The following is an 18,322-nucleotide window of genomic DNA, read 5'->3' as shown; positions in this document are numbered from 1 at the left end:
AAGTGTAAATAATATGAACGATATGAACGCGTCGAATCCCGAGTGCAGTGCGCGATATTGCCGTAGACGCGTCGGGCCAACATTGATACAATACAAAACACTCTACAAGCATAATAATAATAATATACGTTTGGGTAAACATGCAATACCGTTCGCACGAACCGAACAACGCCAAGAGCGTACAATTAGATTAGAAACGCGTCTGTGCATATTAAATTGACGATAATTAATTAATTAATTATATATTGTAGTGAATAGCAACGTTTTAGATTAACATTCAGTGGTTTTCATTGAATCAAAGCTAACTTGTTGTTGTTTAATTAAGTATTAAATGAAAGTTTACATTTTAAGTAAATTAACTAATATTATTGAATTTTTCATTCTTTTTTTGTTGTTTTTTTTTTTGCAGATGTTGGATGGAAGAAGCAAACTACAACATAATACTGCTAATTCCTGTCGTGGGTACAGTAGCTTTCAACATCATCTTTCTCTGCAATATTTTGCGTGTCCTCTACGTGAAATTGCGTAAACAGCCGCAGGCAGGATCAGGCGCATCGAGGGCATCCCTTCAAGCTCTACGGTAAGTTTGCCATGAATCTGAATAAAATCTAATCAAGAATCGGACCATCATTAGACACTTAATAAATTTTGAAGTTAGATAAATCGGTAACCACATTAAGTATAATCAACGATAAGCGAGTGAATCTCAAGCTCAACGACGGATTGGACGCTTCGGTTGGACGTAACGACTTCGCGAAAACGAAAAAACGAGAGAAAAAAAAAAGATAGACTGAACGCACTCATCCAATTCGTAAGCCTTTAACGTGGCGTTACTTCTCTTTCGCGAACGGAAAACTATCGAATTGGAAGCGACGACTCGAAGAAAAGTAACTCGAGAGACTATCCTTTATACTTTAGTCCTGCCGAATCCGGTAGAAGTTTCATTCTAATAGTCCAGACGATGCGATTATAAGGTTTGAGTTTAAGAACTTCGTTCAGCTTACAATGCTCGAGAAAGATGTAATCTGTGTGCGCATCACGTAACGAAATAACCTAAAATGTCGAAGCGAGATAATTGCGTGTAACTAAAAGCAACATGATGCTAATTTGTTGTTAAGAGGTTAACAAGGCCATGTTTGTAGCGTACTGATTAGGTTTCATTATTAGGATGTAAACAAATATGTTAATTCAAGCTTTAAACTTTTTTTTATCAGACGTAGAATGTGTAAATATAAAATATAAAAATTCATTTGCATAATCCCACATTGCAGTTATGCAAATAGTGGTAATTCTGAACTTTTAACATTAACAGCAGCAATAAATGTTAAAACTTGAGTTGAGAATGACATCAAAATAACAACTGCATTGCTTTCGGTTGCAGGGCGACATTGCTGTTAATACCACTCCTCGGTCTCAACTACCTGGTGACCCCGTTTCGACCTAATCAACCGGGCGCTTGGGAATTCGCCTACGAGATGGTCTCCGGCATCACTTCATCCTTACAGGTAATTACTACCGTTCAACCAATGCGACATACACAATAATCACACTTTGAGTTTTGAATATTGTCGCCACATTGCTAATAGTCGCAATTTAAACGTGATTTACTATTTGATAATTACCTTCGGTGGCATTGCGGACATTTTGTTTTGAGTCCGGAGAGATGTCAATTGCACGAAGACAAAAGCAACGCGCTAGAAATTCAATTCAATTGTATATCCTGCTTACCGACCGCGGCGGCAAAGGACGAGAGGACGTACCTGAGAATAATGCCAAAGGGTAGCAAATTGTACAAATTTGTAACCGCACTTTGACGGCAAACGAAACACTAATAGTGGTTACTAACGTCGCCTGGTGCTTGGCCACGTGCTGGTCGTTGTGTTGCAGTTTCAAATTACGTATTCTAGTCACTCTATGCTCTAAGATGTGCTCTGGAGTTGCTTGCGTAATCGTATTTATGATCATTAAGGAGTCAATTCATATTTATTTATATATTACAAGTAAGGTTTCACGTCTAAAAGGTGCATAATCTTGTTTTTTCTTAGTTTGTGGCTTTTGTTATTCAATTATTCTCTCGTGTATACTTTTTTCTTGTTTTGATTGTTTGAAAGCCGACAAGATGCAATCTAATCATGACAAATGTATTTCTTTGTTTCTGAGAACTCTTCTTTTAAGGTTTCAAGATCTGACAAAGTTTGATCCTACTTTACAAACTTTTTTCACGGCCGTGTGCTGAGATCACTTAGTAGAATTGCTTCTTGTTGGATATAAATATTTTGTCAACATAGGTCCATCATCAAAAAAATAAGACGAAATGTGATATACGATGTGGTATGAGAGTTTTTAGTCTGTACTTTTACATTCAGATGACAACATCAGTACCATTCTGCAATATAAATTCACATAAATCACGACCTGCTGTATACTTAACTCAATTCTTTGGTTTTTATCACTTCGTGTTTACAGTTACCAAAAGTAATTCTTAACTCCCCACTTTCCAAGTCAACTCAATTCAACTCATCTTAGAAATAGGAATACGTGTTGCACAGGATGACGGGCTGCATCTAAAAAGCAAATGTAAATTACATATTCCATGCATAAGAGAATTTTTTCTGATAAAAGTTTTAGTCACACGAATGTCGGTGGAAACACACGAAAACAAAGACTACTCCAATATGATAAATGGCGAATGCACTCAAAGTCGATTAGAATTTTACAATTCAAATCCAGCCGGTCGAATGGTGGCGACGCATAAAATCCCCGGCGACGAAATGCAATAACATTCCGAGTGGGATGTGATTTTCGTCGTCGCGACGAGATTTGCGTGCTGGCATAACCGCAACATACGGAAATAAGATATGTTTCTATTACACATTGTGCTGGAAGGAGCGTTTCGGGAGCAATATATTTCTTTACAATCCAATCTAAACAGAACCCACAGGCTGGAGTGTAGGTATGACTGATTTGGCAAAGGCAATGTATAAATGGTAATTTTCTACGGCTTTCTGTGATTTTTGTTTGCAATTTTAATGAAAATGAAATTTAAAATTTAGTTTTCCCGAGAAATTTTAGCAAAACAAACAAGCAAACAGATTATAATTTTATACAAATAATTGGATATTAAAACGTTCCGAACTTTATTGCAATTTGACCCAGCAAACTTGAACAAACACACATTTTATTGGTATCAGTTGGTGCTTATTGATGCAGATTTGAGTTGCAAAAGTTAATTAAAATTCAATATTGCTTTGTTTCTATACTTGAACAAAAATACATGAAGTACAAAGAGTACACTCATGTTATAATGCGTGTTTGTTATTACTGTGAGTGGTGTGTTTGTAGTAGTGAGTGAAATTTAAGTGGCATTGGGGAACCCGTGGCCATGTGTACTCATGCGCTGCGCACTTACACTAAAGAATACTTCTTTTAGTTAAGCTTAGATGGCGCTAGGATGCACTTATCTGCAATAAATTCTGCGCGGCGACTCGCGACTCACTCAGCACATGGTACATCAAACAAGTTGTTTTTTGATGACAGTGAGTGTAAAACCGTGTTCGTGTGAGTGCTTTAGGAAGCGTTATGTGTTTATTTACATTAAATTAAACTTATTTTCATGTTCCATTCAAATATGAAGTGATTGAATAATTGTTTTAAATTTATAAACGAATAATTTGATTTATTCCTTAATTATCTGACTAAGAAAAATTGTAAATTTAGAAAATAAGTTACATAATTTAATTGAAAAAATAATTTATAATTATAATAAATACATAATAACACATTTATCTATTTGCAAGAATAATTTCAAATACTTTTGAGAACTCTTGCCAGGTATTCGTTTAATATTTGTGACAGTGAAGTGTTGCTGCTATCAGTGAGATAAATGTTGATTTACACAGAAGGTTATACTCGCGTCGATGTAAACACAAAACGTGTTACAACGTGTGTAACTTCGTGTTGTTTTCAATGTTTTGGAGAATAATTCAACATTTCTTCCTAGATGACGCTGGATGTACGTATTTGCATTAAATTCAACTCTCGTCCTCACAAAAACTTGTTTGTTCGCAACTGTGAGACGTTACTTGATATCAATGAATCGCACACGTAAATATTCCAATTAATTTCTTGATTTTATGAAATATTATTCACTGAACATTATTATTTACTAGGAATTTTGCAAACATTTGGTATAGCAGTCGTAAAAGTAAGAAAACCTAGCATGAGTGCTTTTATCAGTGAATTATCGGAAATTTATTTCGAATGTGTTTGCTCTTTGACTCTGCGCGATTTTTCATGTTTTTTCTTCTTTATGGTGCGTTTCACAGTTTCGGAGAATACATCTAAAATTTTCGGGCGGTATAATTCACTCCACTTTTGTACCGTTTTTTTTTCTTTTATCATCGACACAAAAAACAACTCTCCGTAGTTTAGATATTTACTGTTTTTATTGCATCCGAATTTTCTTTTTCTTTTGTATTTGCCTCTTTGAGTATTTTCCTAGTGCACATGCTGAGACAATGAGATTACGTCTAAGATTTAGGAAATATGTACTCTTGTATCTTGTACGTAAATCATATGTTGTTGTCGTAGCACCGAGGCACGTCCTCCTTGCATTTACATTTGCTTTGCATAGTGGAAAATTGTCGGTGTTGAAACAGCAGGAATTATGCAGCAGCATCTTCTCTGACTGTTTAATTAGAAGGAATCGCGTTCGTTAATTACTTGCGCAAAGAAGCATAACTAATGAAGCATGCACATTGTTTTGGGACGTGCACAAACTGCAACATTTGTTTTGTGTTTAGATAGGAGACTGACTATTAAATACCTACTTTAAAAATTTACATTATTATTTTACTTTTTCCCTGTAAACTTATTTATAAATATTTGTAAATTCAATAGATAATATCAATTATATTTTGTTATAAATTTGATGCAGCTAAATTATAAAACTGTTGCATCTTGCACATAATTTCAATTGAACGTGATTCATGAAGCTTATGAATTATGAGGTTTCATTCATATTAATTTTCTTACATTATGGTATAATGCTGTAATATACCTTGTTAGTGAAATAAGTTCATTAATCAATAGTAGCGTAATTTGCATGCAGTGATTAATGACATCATTAACATATATTTGAACACCTTTTGTTTGCATTTATGATTTCGCTGCGGTTTGCGGTTATGGTAATGCAAAATGTAAACGTGACCAGGAGATCATTTGTCATCGTGTGTGCACACGTTGATAACAGAACAATCCCGCAATTAAAACCATCGCGTGTCGCACACCTCGACTAATATTTGATTGAAATGCGTACATTTTAAATTTTTAAACAAATTTATTTAGAAAAATTTAGTGACATCCAAATAAAAATAATTGGGTCTTTCAAAACATTTCCACAAATGTTTTATTACAATTCTCTGAGTTAAATGCGTTTTACATGCGATGAAAGTAAAAGGAACCGAAAACAATCCTCGGTTCTAACTCTCTGGAAAAGTTTCAACTGTTTTACATTACACGCAAATGCCTAAAGCATACAGTTACTGTTTTAATTCAATTTCCTGAAGATTACGGCGCAACGCATATAAACTTTTTTTTTCTTCTTTTGAAAATTATATTTATGTCTAGTTATTTAGGAAAATACATAATTTGCATACCATGTATATAAATCTCAATACTAATACAATTTGCATTAGTTTAGAGCATATAATAATAATACAAAGTTAATTATGCATGATGATAATTCGAAACTTGTCAAAACAAATGAGTGTCCTGCAATTAATTCTGCAACTGTGGCTTTCATTAATATGAACATATAGGTTGCTTAACGACTGCTGAGTTTAGAACTAAAATCGACAACTATGCGCAACCACAATGCTGTGGTTATTTATGATTATGATTACATTCAATATGGAACACAAATTGGATGTCACACGAGTGGACTTCACATTTGCTAAAATAATCAACTCGGCTAGAGGTGATAAACCAAAACATAATGCCATTAGCTGAAATATTAATGATGCTTTATATCATCATATGAAATTTATTGCATTTTATAGAAACGGTGCAGAAATTTCTCACCACGCACATCCTCGAGTTGTAATAGCGTAAACCCAAAGCTTGAACGTTACAGATCCGAGTCCTTTCGCCATATAAAGTACGGTTTCCGGCATCCGTGCTTGCTTGACGTTATTTCCTGCTTTCACTTTTTATTTTTCGGGATTTGTACGTCTCTCGCATCGCGCATCATTTAATATTTACGCCACCATTTCATCGTTGTATCCGTTTTATTATTTTATCACTTTATTATTTTCTTTCGCGGGTGGCGTCCCATCAGGCCACCGCAATTTCATACGTGGAATGCTTTTCGCATTAAGCCGGGGCTTTTCTATAAAAATAATGATTGCGAGGCAATAACAATTACGTGAAGCGGAACGAAATATTAGATGGGAATATGAATTTATTTTCTCAAGCGAAAAACAACCACGGCTTTCAAAATCGGTAACAAGGACATCGTTACTTAGTATTTTCACTATCTACATGAAAATGAAAATAGTACAATGTAATCACTGGCATTGTAATTCAAGTTGATAAACTATAATTTGGCAAGTTTTCAAACTTTGATTAATTCCGTGTTGATCAAGTGAATCTTAATTAATTTTTGAGCAAAAAAATGAATCGGTGAGTAATTAATTTTTTAGGTGTAAAATCTCAGAATTTTATGATGATTACGTTGTTGCCATATTCATTTGTCTATATGAATTTAGTATTTTTGCAAGAAATTGAATATAAAAGGATTTCCGGTTAGGCATGAATCCCTAGACAGATCCGTATACATCCGTAAATATTCTTTATGGGTCTGGTGGCTAAAATATTCATGCGACATTTTATTTGCACCGTCTTCGCCGCCTATATATTATACTGCTTGCACATTCTGCTTGTTTCGGATGCTGTGCGCTCTTCTGTATTTTTGCGGCGTGGCCACATTCAACATGGGACGTTATTATGTCAAGGGGCTCGTTTGCATTGCAATTTATTCATTTGATTCGTTTCATGTATTTCATGTTTGTTTCATTAATAATAATTTATGCAATCTATACCAGTAAATAAACTCATTATAACGGAAACGTGATTGTGTAAACATAATTATTTTTGTTGTTTGATACGCACGTGAAAACAAAAATCTATATAGAATTTTAAATAGGTCTGAGTATGCAAACTAATCTGGTATGAAATGCAAATAAGCGTACAACGAAAAGTGCAAAAATAGTCGCGGTGTGTGTGCTCCCATGCGAGCTCTAACAAATTGGATTGCATTTCAAGGTATTCGACGGTGCGCACCAGACAAGTGACTCTGTCGGAAGGGTTTAGTATTTTTTTATCTATTCAAATTGAACTACCTCAAACAAACAAGGACTTCACCTGTAGGCAAATAGAATTATCTCATACAAACAAAAACTAATTAAACTATCTATTAACTATGTTTATTTAGAATTTTTATTTGTGAGGCTCTGTAAAATACATTTCCGGTTTTATAAACTGAACTAATTGTATTTCAATGATGTTTATGCAATGTGTTTTCTGCTTTCAGGGATTATGCGTCGCAATTCTATTCTGCTTCTGCAATGGCGAGGTAAGATTTGTTGTTTTCGACACAAAGTCGCACACATTAAAATGCGCATTAATCATCTTTCTTGGCGCGCCGACATTCGCATCCTGACGTCGGCGCCTGCTTTTACATTTGCATTTCCTATTTATTCGACGTTCATTTTCACGCAATAACATTGCATCAACTGCGATGTGCGCTAATGGATGGGAGTTGCATGCACGTTTACCTGATACTTGTTTGATGATTCACATTTTCGATGTTGTCAATAGGCTTTTACGTCGTTGCCTCTAATTAGTGACAACGTAGACGCACCCCATGCACACAATAAATTTTCTAGTAAATTTCAACAATTCCTTGAAACGGATGTCAATATAATACGTTGCTATTATTAAACAAATGAACTTCAAAAGAAATACGCTGTTAATTATGGGCTATTAAAAGCGCACGTAACATGGTTAACCACTATCGTATATGGAGTGTAATTTTAGCATGCATGATAATGCTTGTTATCAACCCTGAACTGCAAGCAATGAGCGCGGAAAAAGAGTCGTTTGAGTTTACCAAATCAGCAACACAATACACAATAGGTGCGCTGAAAATAGAAAATATGCAAATGTTCTATTTGTGCGTCATTACACACAGCGAGGTGCGGAATAGCTGATAATTATGCATTGAAGTAGGCGGCAATGAAATGCCGCCTCCAACCACAACCGCCGACAAGAAAAGTCACTTCGTTGCAACGCCACAAAAGTGCAAGTGCGATTAAACTCAGTCGCAACCTCCAGGGAAATTTGTGCATTATTAGAATATTGATGTTTGACCTTTCAACACACTCTGTTGACCTCCCACTCGAATACTTATGTCTACTTCCGTTTCATGACGTGACACACTAACGCTTTTTATGAAACTGTAATAATTTTTAATGTTTTCTTTTTCCAACAGGTGATCGCTCAAATCAAGCGAAAATGGCGGATGGCAACATATCGCCCACGTGCAAATTCTTGTACCGTTACCACCGTATCGGTACGTAAGGTATAAACTATCTCTACTAACTCTCCTCTTTCTATAGTTTGACAGCTCGCGCCGGAAATCGAGTAAATATGCGCCCCAACCACAATTTAGTGTCTATCCAGTTGGTAGAGTCGCCAGTTTTCGAATAGTTCCCCCCCAGAAAATATTTGATAAAATTCCTGACGTTCTATTGAAAGTTTTGTCCTTATTTTTTGAAGCATCTCTATGTGTGTGTGTATGGGTCAGCGCCGAATTTATGATGGTTCGTAATTTAATGGTGCGCTTTGCAGTTTGTCCGCTCGTCGTACCCTAACGGCGAGGAGAAAATATGACTAGGCGCCATCGGGCGACGAGCGTCGCAGTGGATTGCATCGCGGCGCGCCTCCACCGTTCTGGTGCGGTCGACGAACAACGCCGAAATTGTACCCGCCACCGACGCCGCCGCCGCTCAGACACAAGCTCAATGCGTGTAAACCAAACACACTGTTCCGCTCGCTTACAGTTTTGTAAGTTTTGAAGCACGTTTTCCTAAATTCGTACTGCGGTAGAAAAGTTTCGGGTATGAATTGTTTCAATCCTTTTGACTTTTATATTTATACTTCTACAAATTCTATTTGTTGGTATGTTAAAAGGCATTTTACTTATTTTCCTATTATTTAATCTATTTTTTAAAGAAAAACTACGAATATTATATTAAAATAAGTAAAGCGGTGATAAAAATACAATTCAAAACTAAAATCAATAACTTTAGTTGATTGTAACTCTACACCGCTTTAATAAATGTGAATAGACTAGACTAGAATATAATACAAACAGAAATAACCGAATTATCAGATGTTTATCATTGTAAATACAAAATTGTGAACAATATGTGAAGCAGTTCAACGACCTAGCAACTAAGATCTAAACACACATAAAATGTATCGATACGAAACCAAAACGTGCAGTGGGGTGCGTTGTTCACGTTTATTTTTCTACACAATCAACTAGAATGTGCATAGGTAGTAAATATTTTACGTCTCCGCCATAAATATCTCATCGAAACTGAAAATTGTTTTCGTTTTCTTTCGCCGCGCGATTCTTTTATTGTACATTAGAGAATTCATTCCCGTGCGCATTTCATTTCGCTTTATTTCGGCCCGACGTCATTGCTACTGTTATTGTTGACTGCTATTGTCGTAGGAAAGGCCTACGGCTTCTGGCATTCCATCGCGCATCAAAATGCTACGCTGCTATTTTATACACTATAAATAAATAATCTGGATTAAGGGAATGAAACGCGATCGGTTAGGACTAGTCCGACTGCTCGCGCAAGGGAAAGAAAAGAGTCTGTAATACCTAGTCATCGGAAAAGGAAAAGGACCAACGAACGCGATGACAAAACGACCATTCGCATCGGGTAAACAAACACATCAGTAGTAGGCACTTTACATCCCAGAATCGTTTTTGTGTAGGTTGTATATTGAAAACGGCATATTTCATGCGGGAGTATAAATCATTACACACGCATAGATATACTGATAAAGAAGGAGTTGTAAAGAAAGCATGAGTCATATTTTTTTGAGCGAAAGGACCATGGTCAGCAGTAAATATACTGCTTGGACTAAAAATACTAAAAATAAATGTACATAGAAAAAGATTCACAAAAATTCATCACTTTATATAAGTTCAGTTTGATTACAAAATGATTTTATGATTTATTTGATGAAACAGCACATTTGTAAGTTGAAACTGTTGAAACTGTAAAGTGCAACACTGCAGAATTATTTATGGGGGTGTGTTTGTCTGAAGGCATTCACATTTTAAAGGATTAAATGTTTCACTAGCTCCTGAACTTGTCAACAACATTCTACACTTGTGACTGCGCGAAGAACCTACGACCGACGTCATAACTCTTTCCGAAAGTGCAGACTCGGAAAATACAATGCACCCAGACGGAATTACACTTATATATTTGCAAAATGTCTTTCACAATTTTGCTAGTTTCGAGACTTAAACGTTGAGATTAAAAATTAATAAGCGTAGAATTATGGTCGGAGATTAAAAAATATTTATTTCTATTTTAAACTAGGATGTTATGAGAGATAAAAGCACACTGCACAAAAAAACACTACATACACATGTAAATATAAACAAACAACTAACTGTAACCATTATTTATTTTCTACAAAAACTACATTTATGTTTATAATGCGTAAATGTAGAAAAAAAACACTAAAACCATGTTATTTCTTTAATGTTTATTACTGTTACTGTAAAATAATATAACCAAATACTAAATAGCCTGGAAGTATGTGTACTTTAACAATAATAATAATATAACCAAAAAGGTAACCAAAAATTGTTTGTAAATGTTTCTGGACAATGAAAATGTATCACTATATACAATTTCTATGAGAAATGTATCTATTGTAAAATATGTGAAAAGCTTTAATGGTGAAAGGAGAAAAATAAATTTATTGACGTCTAACATCTTTACCCACTCTCGCCTAAACCCAATTAAAGCAAAATTTAAATCTTAAACTTGTTTCAGACCAACCAATCCAGCGTTGTTGTGTAGCGTTATGTGCGTTGCATAAAAAGCAACACGAAGCAAATAAACATTGAAATGTATTCCGAATTGGTAATTCAGCAAGTTTATAAGGATCCCGCGCGTGCGAGTAAACATTTGCATAAAAAATGCAAAAATACTTTTTGCCGTCCACGCCGGGAGTGGCATTCAGGTAAATGCGATTAGGGATGGATGCTGGGGGTGCTTCGTTTGCTTGGGGATTTTTTCGCGCTGGCACGAACCTGGAAGCGATGAGAAGCCGAAGTGGCCGGGAGCATAAACTTGCTGGCGGAGGATTTAAATCCTATTGAGGATTAAATTTGCACACCAAAATTGGAAAAAAGACGGCCAATAATACTCAAATGTCAAGGTAGGTGGATATATATATTTAGTAACTCGTTTGAATAACTCAAAAGTTTCAATTTTTCTGAAAATATTTCTATATATAAATTGAATTTAGTATCTGCATTGTAGAAATGTAGAACTAAAACTGGGCTTTTCAGCGCCTCGTCGCTATTTATATCTTCTCAATATGTGTCACAATCAATTCACGTCGACGTCGCATTGTTTCGAAATTCACCGCGTCCATAAGTAACTTCAGCATTCGCAATTTTGGAAATGCCATTTTTAGCTCAGGGCGGAATAATTTGTACAAACAGTCGCAAATTATTGACATTCTGAATGTCACCTACAAAATAATCCACAGTAAAGTAAGGATATCTAATATTAGTTGTGGATTAGCAATTTTAATACCGGGAAATCTACATTCGCGTAATTAGTCGGATAAAACTGGCTACAAATCATCACGTATATTCATATCAGAAGCAATAAAGCTCAACGTCTTAATTCGTTTACGTGCCAATGCAATTAGCAATAATTAGCTACGTGAAGTTATACCTCTAGAAGCCAATGACGCTCGCGTTTAATAAAGATCTGCCTCGTTGCGCTCCGTATTAAAATATTAACCAAACTTGTTTCATGGCTCATGTAGGTTTACGTAAATTCAAAATTGTTTCGAGAAGACGATGGAGCGCTGCCAGCCGCGTTCCTTATCATGCTTTATCAAGCTTTATTTCGATAATTTGCGTTTAGTGATGCGATGGCAAATTGTCTGCGTTCGACTGAGTCGAACATTGATGGGGCTCATATTAGGTCTGGGAAATTCGCCGTCTTGCGAAGATTGACTAAAGTAGGGTAAAGCAAATGAGAAGAAAACCTACATTTTTGATGCTTACTAAACTACAGGGTGTATCAAATTAAACGGGACATACATACTGAACTTTCAATTTATTAAACAAAAAAACTAAAAAAGGATTTAAGAGCTGAAAGTTTAAAATGATTAATTTTTTGTTTAGTTATAGCCTGTATGCTAAAAATTCAGATCAGCCTGTTAAGACAGATAAGAACGAGGACAACTTGAATGCGGAATTTTGGCACAAGTAGCTCCATCATTTTTAAGCGTAAAATATTGACGTCGAGTCTCGTATGTGTCTGGAATATTTGCCAAAATTTACTACATTCGTTAACCCATTGCGCGATAACAAATTGCACGACAAAAACAGCCCAACGGGTAAAAATTCCGAAAAATGTTATTTTAAACATCAATAACCCTAAAATTTATTATAGTTTTTATAGTGAATGCGTTTCGGCAAACACATCAACTCATAGTCCTCTTAATTCTCTCCTCGCCTTAGGAAACTCAACTCTTAATAGCTTTATCTACTCAATGCGATAGTTATAAACTAATGTTATCTCCCCTAGGACTACGTTTTAGAGCTTTATGTCTTTAACAGTTTCGCCGAGTTGATACCTTTTTGTGTTTGTCTGCATTCACCTTCGATAAGTGCGTTTTCCTCATAAACACCACCACAACTTGTAACACAAAAAATTTATCACTCTCTTCGAAAGTGCTGTTGCGAACTTAATTAAGACCTCACCGCAACCGACCGGAGAATTTGAGATCGAGCAAAAAACAGCGACTTTATTAGATGGAGTTTCGTGACGATGTAATTACTATATTTATTAATGCACACTCGACTGCGCTATCAGAAACATTCGGTGTGGTAATAATATTATTATGATGTGGGGTTATTGCTTCTAAGTGAGGCGCTCTAGGTGCTTAAGCAGCTTTATGAAAACTTTGAATATCAAAACGTAAGTTTCATTTAATATTTATTGAAAATACATTGATGGAAGCAAAATATTTACAAAAATATTTACATAAAATAAGTACATTAGAGAAAAATCTTATTTGTGCGTATAACTTTTCTTGTTGCAAATAAAATTACATAAAATTAATTAATTTTCCTAGAAGAGTCTGTATAATGCACCGTACAAAGGAAACCTATAAAATATTTAACCATCGGAAATTGAAGATGCTTCAAGCTGTTGCAGTGTTACCTACAACATAATACGCCGGTATTACTTGCCAAAGAACTTTAATTAAAATAATTTTATAGATACATAATATAATAAAGTATAATTTTTTTTATTAGACTTGATGTATCCCAGGATAATGTTACTCTAATCCATCATTCGGATAACGTGTTTTGTATTCATCCATAAAAATATATAAAGTTATCCTGGAGAGATGAATATCTTCACCATTGTTTTTCAAAAGATAAGAAATAACATAACAAAGTTTTACACGCATGTATAATACAAATCACATTACAGTTGAATTTCTATGATTGATGAGAAAAATCTATTTAAAGCTATTCGCACAATTCACGCTCTGCTCTTAAACTGTGCTCTGCAAACGCCTACACATTAATGAATGAAACGAGCTCGGGGCGAAACGCTTGTTACGTCTAATCCAGTTATTCGGTTAATTAATTTTCAAGTACATATAATTAATTCTTAACCTAAAATTGAGCTACCTACGTCTTGCGCTTTGATGATTATGGCGTACATGTATTGTTACTTTTTGGGCCGTCATTATTTAATACAATAAAACACTCATTTTGACTTAATTAAGACCACAATAATATTTGAACGCATTTCCTTAATTAATATCATTAAAATGAGTATGGGATTAACCCAATCTAACTAATTTGCAACATGGGAAATCCGTGTTAATGATTTGGGTCGGTCGCTAAATTGAATTTTATGAAGTTGTCCTGGTAGGAACGTAAATAGAAGATACAGTTATAGATGCACAATGTTGGTGGTGTTTAATGAGGTTAGTTACTAGTTTATATGGTTTGTGATTTCAGGGATTTTGGAAATTTCAGCTTTGAGATGTAAACCAGCGAAATTGAATCAGTGTATTAGGGTAAAGACTAAAGATATTTGATTCTATGTAATTCAATTTTTATCATGACGAAGGTGTGTTGATGAAAAGCGGCATACAAATTGCTTTGAAGTTTTGGATTTTTTTTTAGATTCATGTTTTTTTTTCGGGGCTCTGCTTTAGTGCGTTACCACTCGGCCCTTTTGTCACAGTCACTTTCCCCATTTACACCAACTTCTTTCGACACGTTCGCGGGTAGTGCCCGCAGCCCGCCGCCGGCCGAGACACGCGACACAGTTTCGATCTTCGTGCGGCGGTGCGACAATCTCGAAGTGCCGCCACACACCGTCGAACGCAAACGCATGAGCGACAAACGAACACACTTTGTGCGTGCCTCGTGGGAAATAAGCGAAAATATTGCCGTCCCAAAAGGAACACGTCAAAAGCCCTTTTTACCACCCGACGCTTCCAGTGTAGCGCCTTCAAGCGTTCGAAAAACACCACTCGCGTTAACGGCGGAAAAAAACTAACTATAAAAACATGCAACACGTATATGTAATAACCATTTTAATAGCGCAAAGCTAACCAGCTCATGGCGTAGAAGAATTTTTTCGGTATCCAACTAAATCGTGTAAATACAAGTAGGTCGTCGCCTATTTATTTATAAGTTTATTATTACCAGACGCAAATATTTAATGAATATTAATGCGGATGAATTAATTCATAAATTCACGTTTTAATCGCTTAATCGTTTATTCATGACGCAAATTCACTGGTAGGATTTAAAGATAGTGTGGAGCGCTTTTTGGTTTACATCTTTGATGTATCTAAGCTTAGATCAAGCAAGTTAAATTGATAATAAACTATTCTGCGTTCGAGCGTGCAGTGTGAGTCAGACTGCGATTGATTAAACGTTAATCTCGAAGACGTGCAACACGCAGGTGGGTTCCTTCCCTCGCAATTTAATTAACTGCGGATGGGGGTCGCGCTCGCTTTTGAAACTCTCGCAACATTGAAGCTGCAACAACGTTTCAACCATCAAGTGTAGCTAGCTAGCTTGTTGACTTTATGTTCGTGTTCACTAAAGCTAAATATGCATCGCATAATTAAGCAATGTAATATATTCGCAAGATTTTAATTTTACGTACGTGCTATATTAACAATTTACCACTGTAATAATAAGCGGTTGGGGAGAAACTAATTTTGGTAATAAGTAATAACAATGGGATGTCATGGAAACCTATGCAGGTACTCGTAGGTTTGGTTAAAACGCGTGGGTGAAAATGTGGGCGCAAGGTTGACACGCATATGTTGATTTATGCAATTGATTAGGGCGCCTGGTCGCATTCGGCAATAAGTCAATTATTCGATCTGTAATTGCGCTGTAAATATGATTAATCGATTAGTGGCACTCCGGCACCACTCTGGCTGCGAGTGCGATAATATCCTTTTGCGTCTCGTGCATCTCAGCGGTCACACAATACATCCCAGAGCAACTAGTCGATTGACAAATGCAAATTAATGTTATTTACTCCATGCCATCACTCAGAATAATAAATTATTTTGCATTAAAGCAACTTTTTGTTTTTAAAAACTCTAGGATTTTAGTATTAATTAACGCGGTTTTTCACTTATTTAAAAAATTATCACCCTTTTTCTGAAGTTTCAGCACATCCTCCATAAAAATATTAACCCCACTTAGTCAAAAACTCACTTAACTTTTCACCGCCACTCGCCAGCGATAAAACTAAACGATTCCTCGTAGAGCTGACGCTGAACTCTCCACAGGCCAATTTAGAATTCAAACACACCGAATAAAAAAAAACGTCCGTTTAACCCTGATTTATCTCGAAAGCGTGCGCTCGCCATTAGCATCACGTCATGTCGATTTGACCGCTCAATTAAGATCTGTGATCGTTACGTGCGCACTCTATTCACGAGTCGTATCGCGTGCAATCGAATTTGCAATAACGGAAAAGAGTAAAACGCGGAAAATACGGCGTGTTCGCTGTGTTGTCATCAACGCACATCAACGTCTTTTGAAACACCGGACACGAAACGAAACGAAGTGTGCGGAATTTACTGAATTGAAGAACGTGGATGAATGGTGGATGAAGGGACGAAATCATATTGAGCAGATTGCAAACGACAGATTCGTTGGCTGATTAAGAGCCTTTGAGGATTACGTTGACATCTGCGCGTTTACAAGCTAATAGTAGAAAACGACTGAAAATAAACATACACGTAAAACAAAAATATTAATAGCTAGGATTTTTTTTAAAAGTCGAGATCTTTTTATATTGGCTACTTTTCCAGCTGCGCACACGCACTGATATCCGATATCGTCTTCTTCGTGATCTATTAGTAAAGGCATTAGTGATTAATGGGCCGATATAGTTTGAGGTTCTCTTCTTTCTTTGGCAATACGCCAAAAGACTAGATATTCGTTTCGTAGTGTCCGTATGCTGACCATGCCCCACAACCTGTCGATCTGGTTAAAGATATGTGGCTGGATGAAAATGTGCGCGAAAACGAATTAGCCGAAAAACGCTCAAAACGTCTTACGGCTATTCAATCATCCAATTTGTTCCTGCCGCAACCTGTGAACCTTTCATGCGCTCCTTTGATGTAGTTTCGCAGGAACAAAGTGACCAACCTGTGTTACTACAAAGGAAACTGTTCAAAACACGTTTTAATATGATTAGAGATGAAATTACGTTGTAATTTATAACTCTAGTTTTATTTTCTTTTAATTTCTGGTCGTAAATTAAACAGTTGAATTTGGGCCAAAAATAAAAAAAATAAATAAAAAGCGTTCACAATACACATAATAAATTATGCAGGCTGTACAACTTTTTTAAATATATTTTTCTACATTCCTTTAATCCTTGCGAGCATGAATTTGCTTTCACATAATTTAAATAAAGTACAACGTTAACACAAACCAAAATTGTTGATATTAGTTGCATCAAAAACATTAATATTAATTTTTTAACCCTTTTTTGAAAATGTAAGAAATCTTTAACTTTTTAATAATTATTTTACTTTATTTGCCATTTGTATTAAGTTTTCAATTTTGTTTAATGCCTCTTCTGCGTTTGACCCGTTTACATTGCTATAAAAACTGCAACTTTTTATAGACTCGGTACGAGGTACATTCCACAAAGATGGTTGAGTGCGTTTGAAATAACTTTAGGAATGTGAAAAAAATTTCATTACGTTTTCGGAATTACTTCCACTTCAAGGATTAATTAATCCATGAATTATATACACCGCTCACGCGGAGAAAAATACACATTTTTACTACTCCGCAGGGAATTCACGAAGTCATGAGATCCATAATAAAAACTGTTCTGTTTTCTAGTTTACAACAAAACAAATAAATATTATTTGCAGCAAATAAAGTAATAAAACAATTCAATTGAAAATTAAACTCGTAAGTTCCAAAGATTAGGTACGTGGTACATTTTATGTCCTTTTTATTGTCTTCGAGCACTTGGAGTTTATTTTTGTTTTATTAGAGTTCCTGTGCCATGATAATGATTAAAACTTTAATTGGCTATTATATGGATTTTTAAATTTTACGCCCTAGAGAGACGTAACCAGCCGGCTAAATAAGCTTACGTTTAGCTTAATTAATTAATGCATATTGCTGTATTTGAAATTTCAATTAAATTTAATCTGCTTCACTTGCCACACGCGTTTATTTATTCAGATATGAGTTCCATTGGGATAATGCCATCTATCAATGACAGGTTTAACGTAGCCTATTTTATTTTAACCTCACTTGAATACTTTTACATTCTTTTATTAAAAAAGTACTAAAAGATTTCTTTAGAAGAATGTAAGAACTAGTGAAATGCGGCTCAAATGGTGAAAAACTTACAAAATAAATGCTGTATAAAATAAAATTGAATGC

At 35.4% G+C, this 18,322-nt stretch overlaps 1 protein-coding gene across 4 annotated transcripts in view; it reads left to right on the top strand.

Annotated features, from left to right (window-relative positions):
• The window catches only part of Dh31-R (Diuretic hormone 31 Receptor), a 38,500-nt gene extending 27,410 nt beyond the window's left edge, over positions 1–11,090 (top strand). Inside the window, exons 8-12 of one of the 4 annotated variants that reach the window (XM_065317803.1) lie at positions 410–580; positions 1,382–1,505; positions 7,592–7,633; positions 8,552–8,632; positions 8,911–11,090. In XM_065317803.1, coding sequence (XP_065173875.1) covers positions 410–580; positions 1,382–1,505; positions 7,592–7,633; positions 8,552–8,632; positions 8,911–8,952 — 460 coding nt within the window. In that variant the 3' untranslated portion in view covers positions 8,953–11,090. Of the gene's footprint in view, positions 1–409; positions 581–1,381; positions 1,506–7,591; positions 7,634–8,551; positions 8,642–8,838 lie in introns of all 4 variants that reach the window. The other 3 variants (XM_065317804.1, XM_065317800.1, XM_065317802.1) reach the window with 3 other exon arrangements.
• Positions 11,091–18,322: the final 7,232 nt, after the last annotated feature.

Source organism: Atheta coriaria, unplaced genomic scaffold (assembly GCF_025399875.1).
Source record: "Atheta coriaria isolate IRGN ID8LTWV9N9 unplaced genomic scaffold, Caltech_Dcor_3.1 hic_scaffold_3_pilon, whole genome shotgun sequence".
NCBI lineage: Eukaryota > Metazoa > Arthropoda > Insecta > Coleoptera > Staphylinidae > Dalotia > Dalotia coriaria.
Note: the sequence above shows the minus strand (reverse complement) of the source record. Positions and strands in the feature narration are given on the sequence as shown.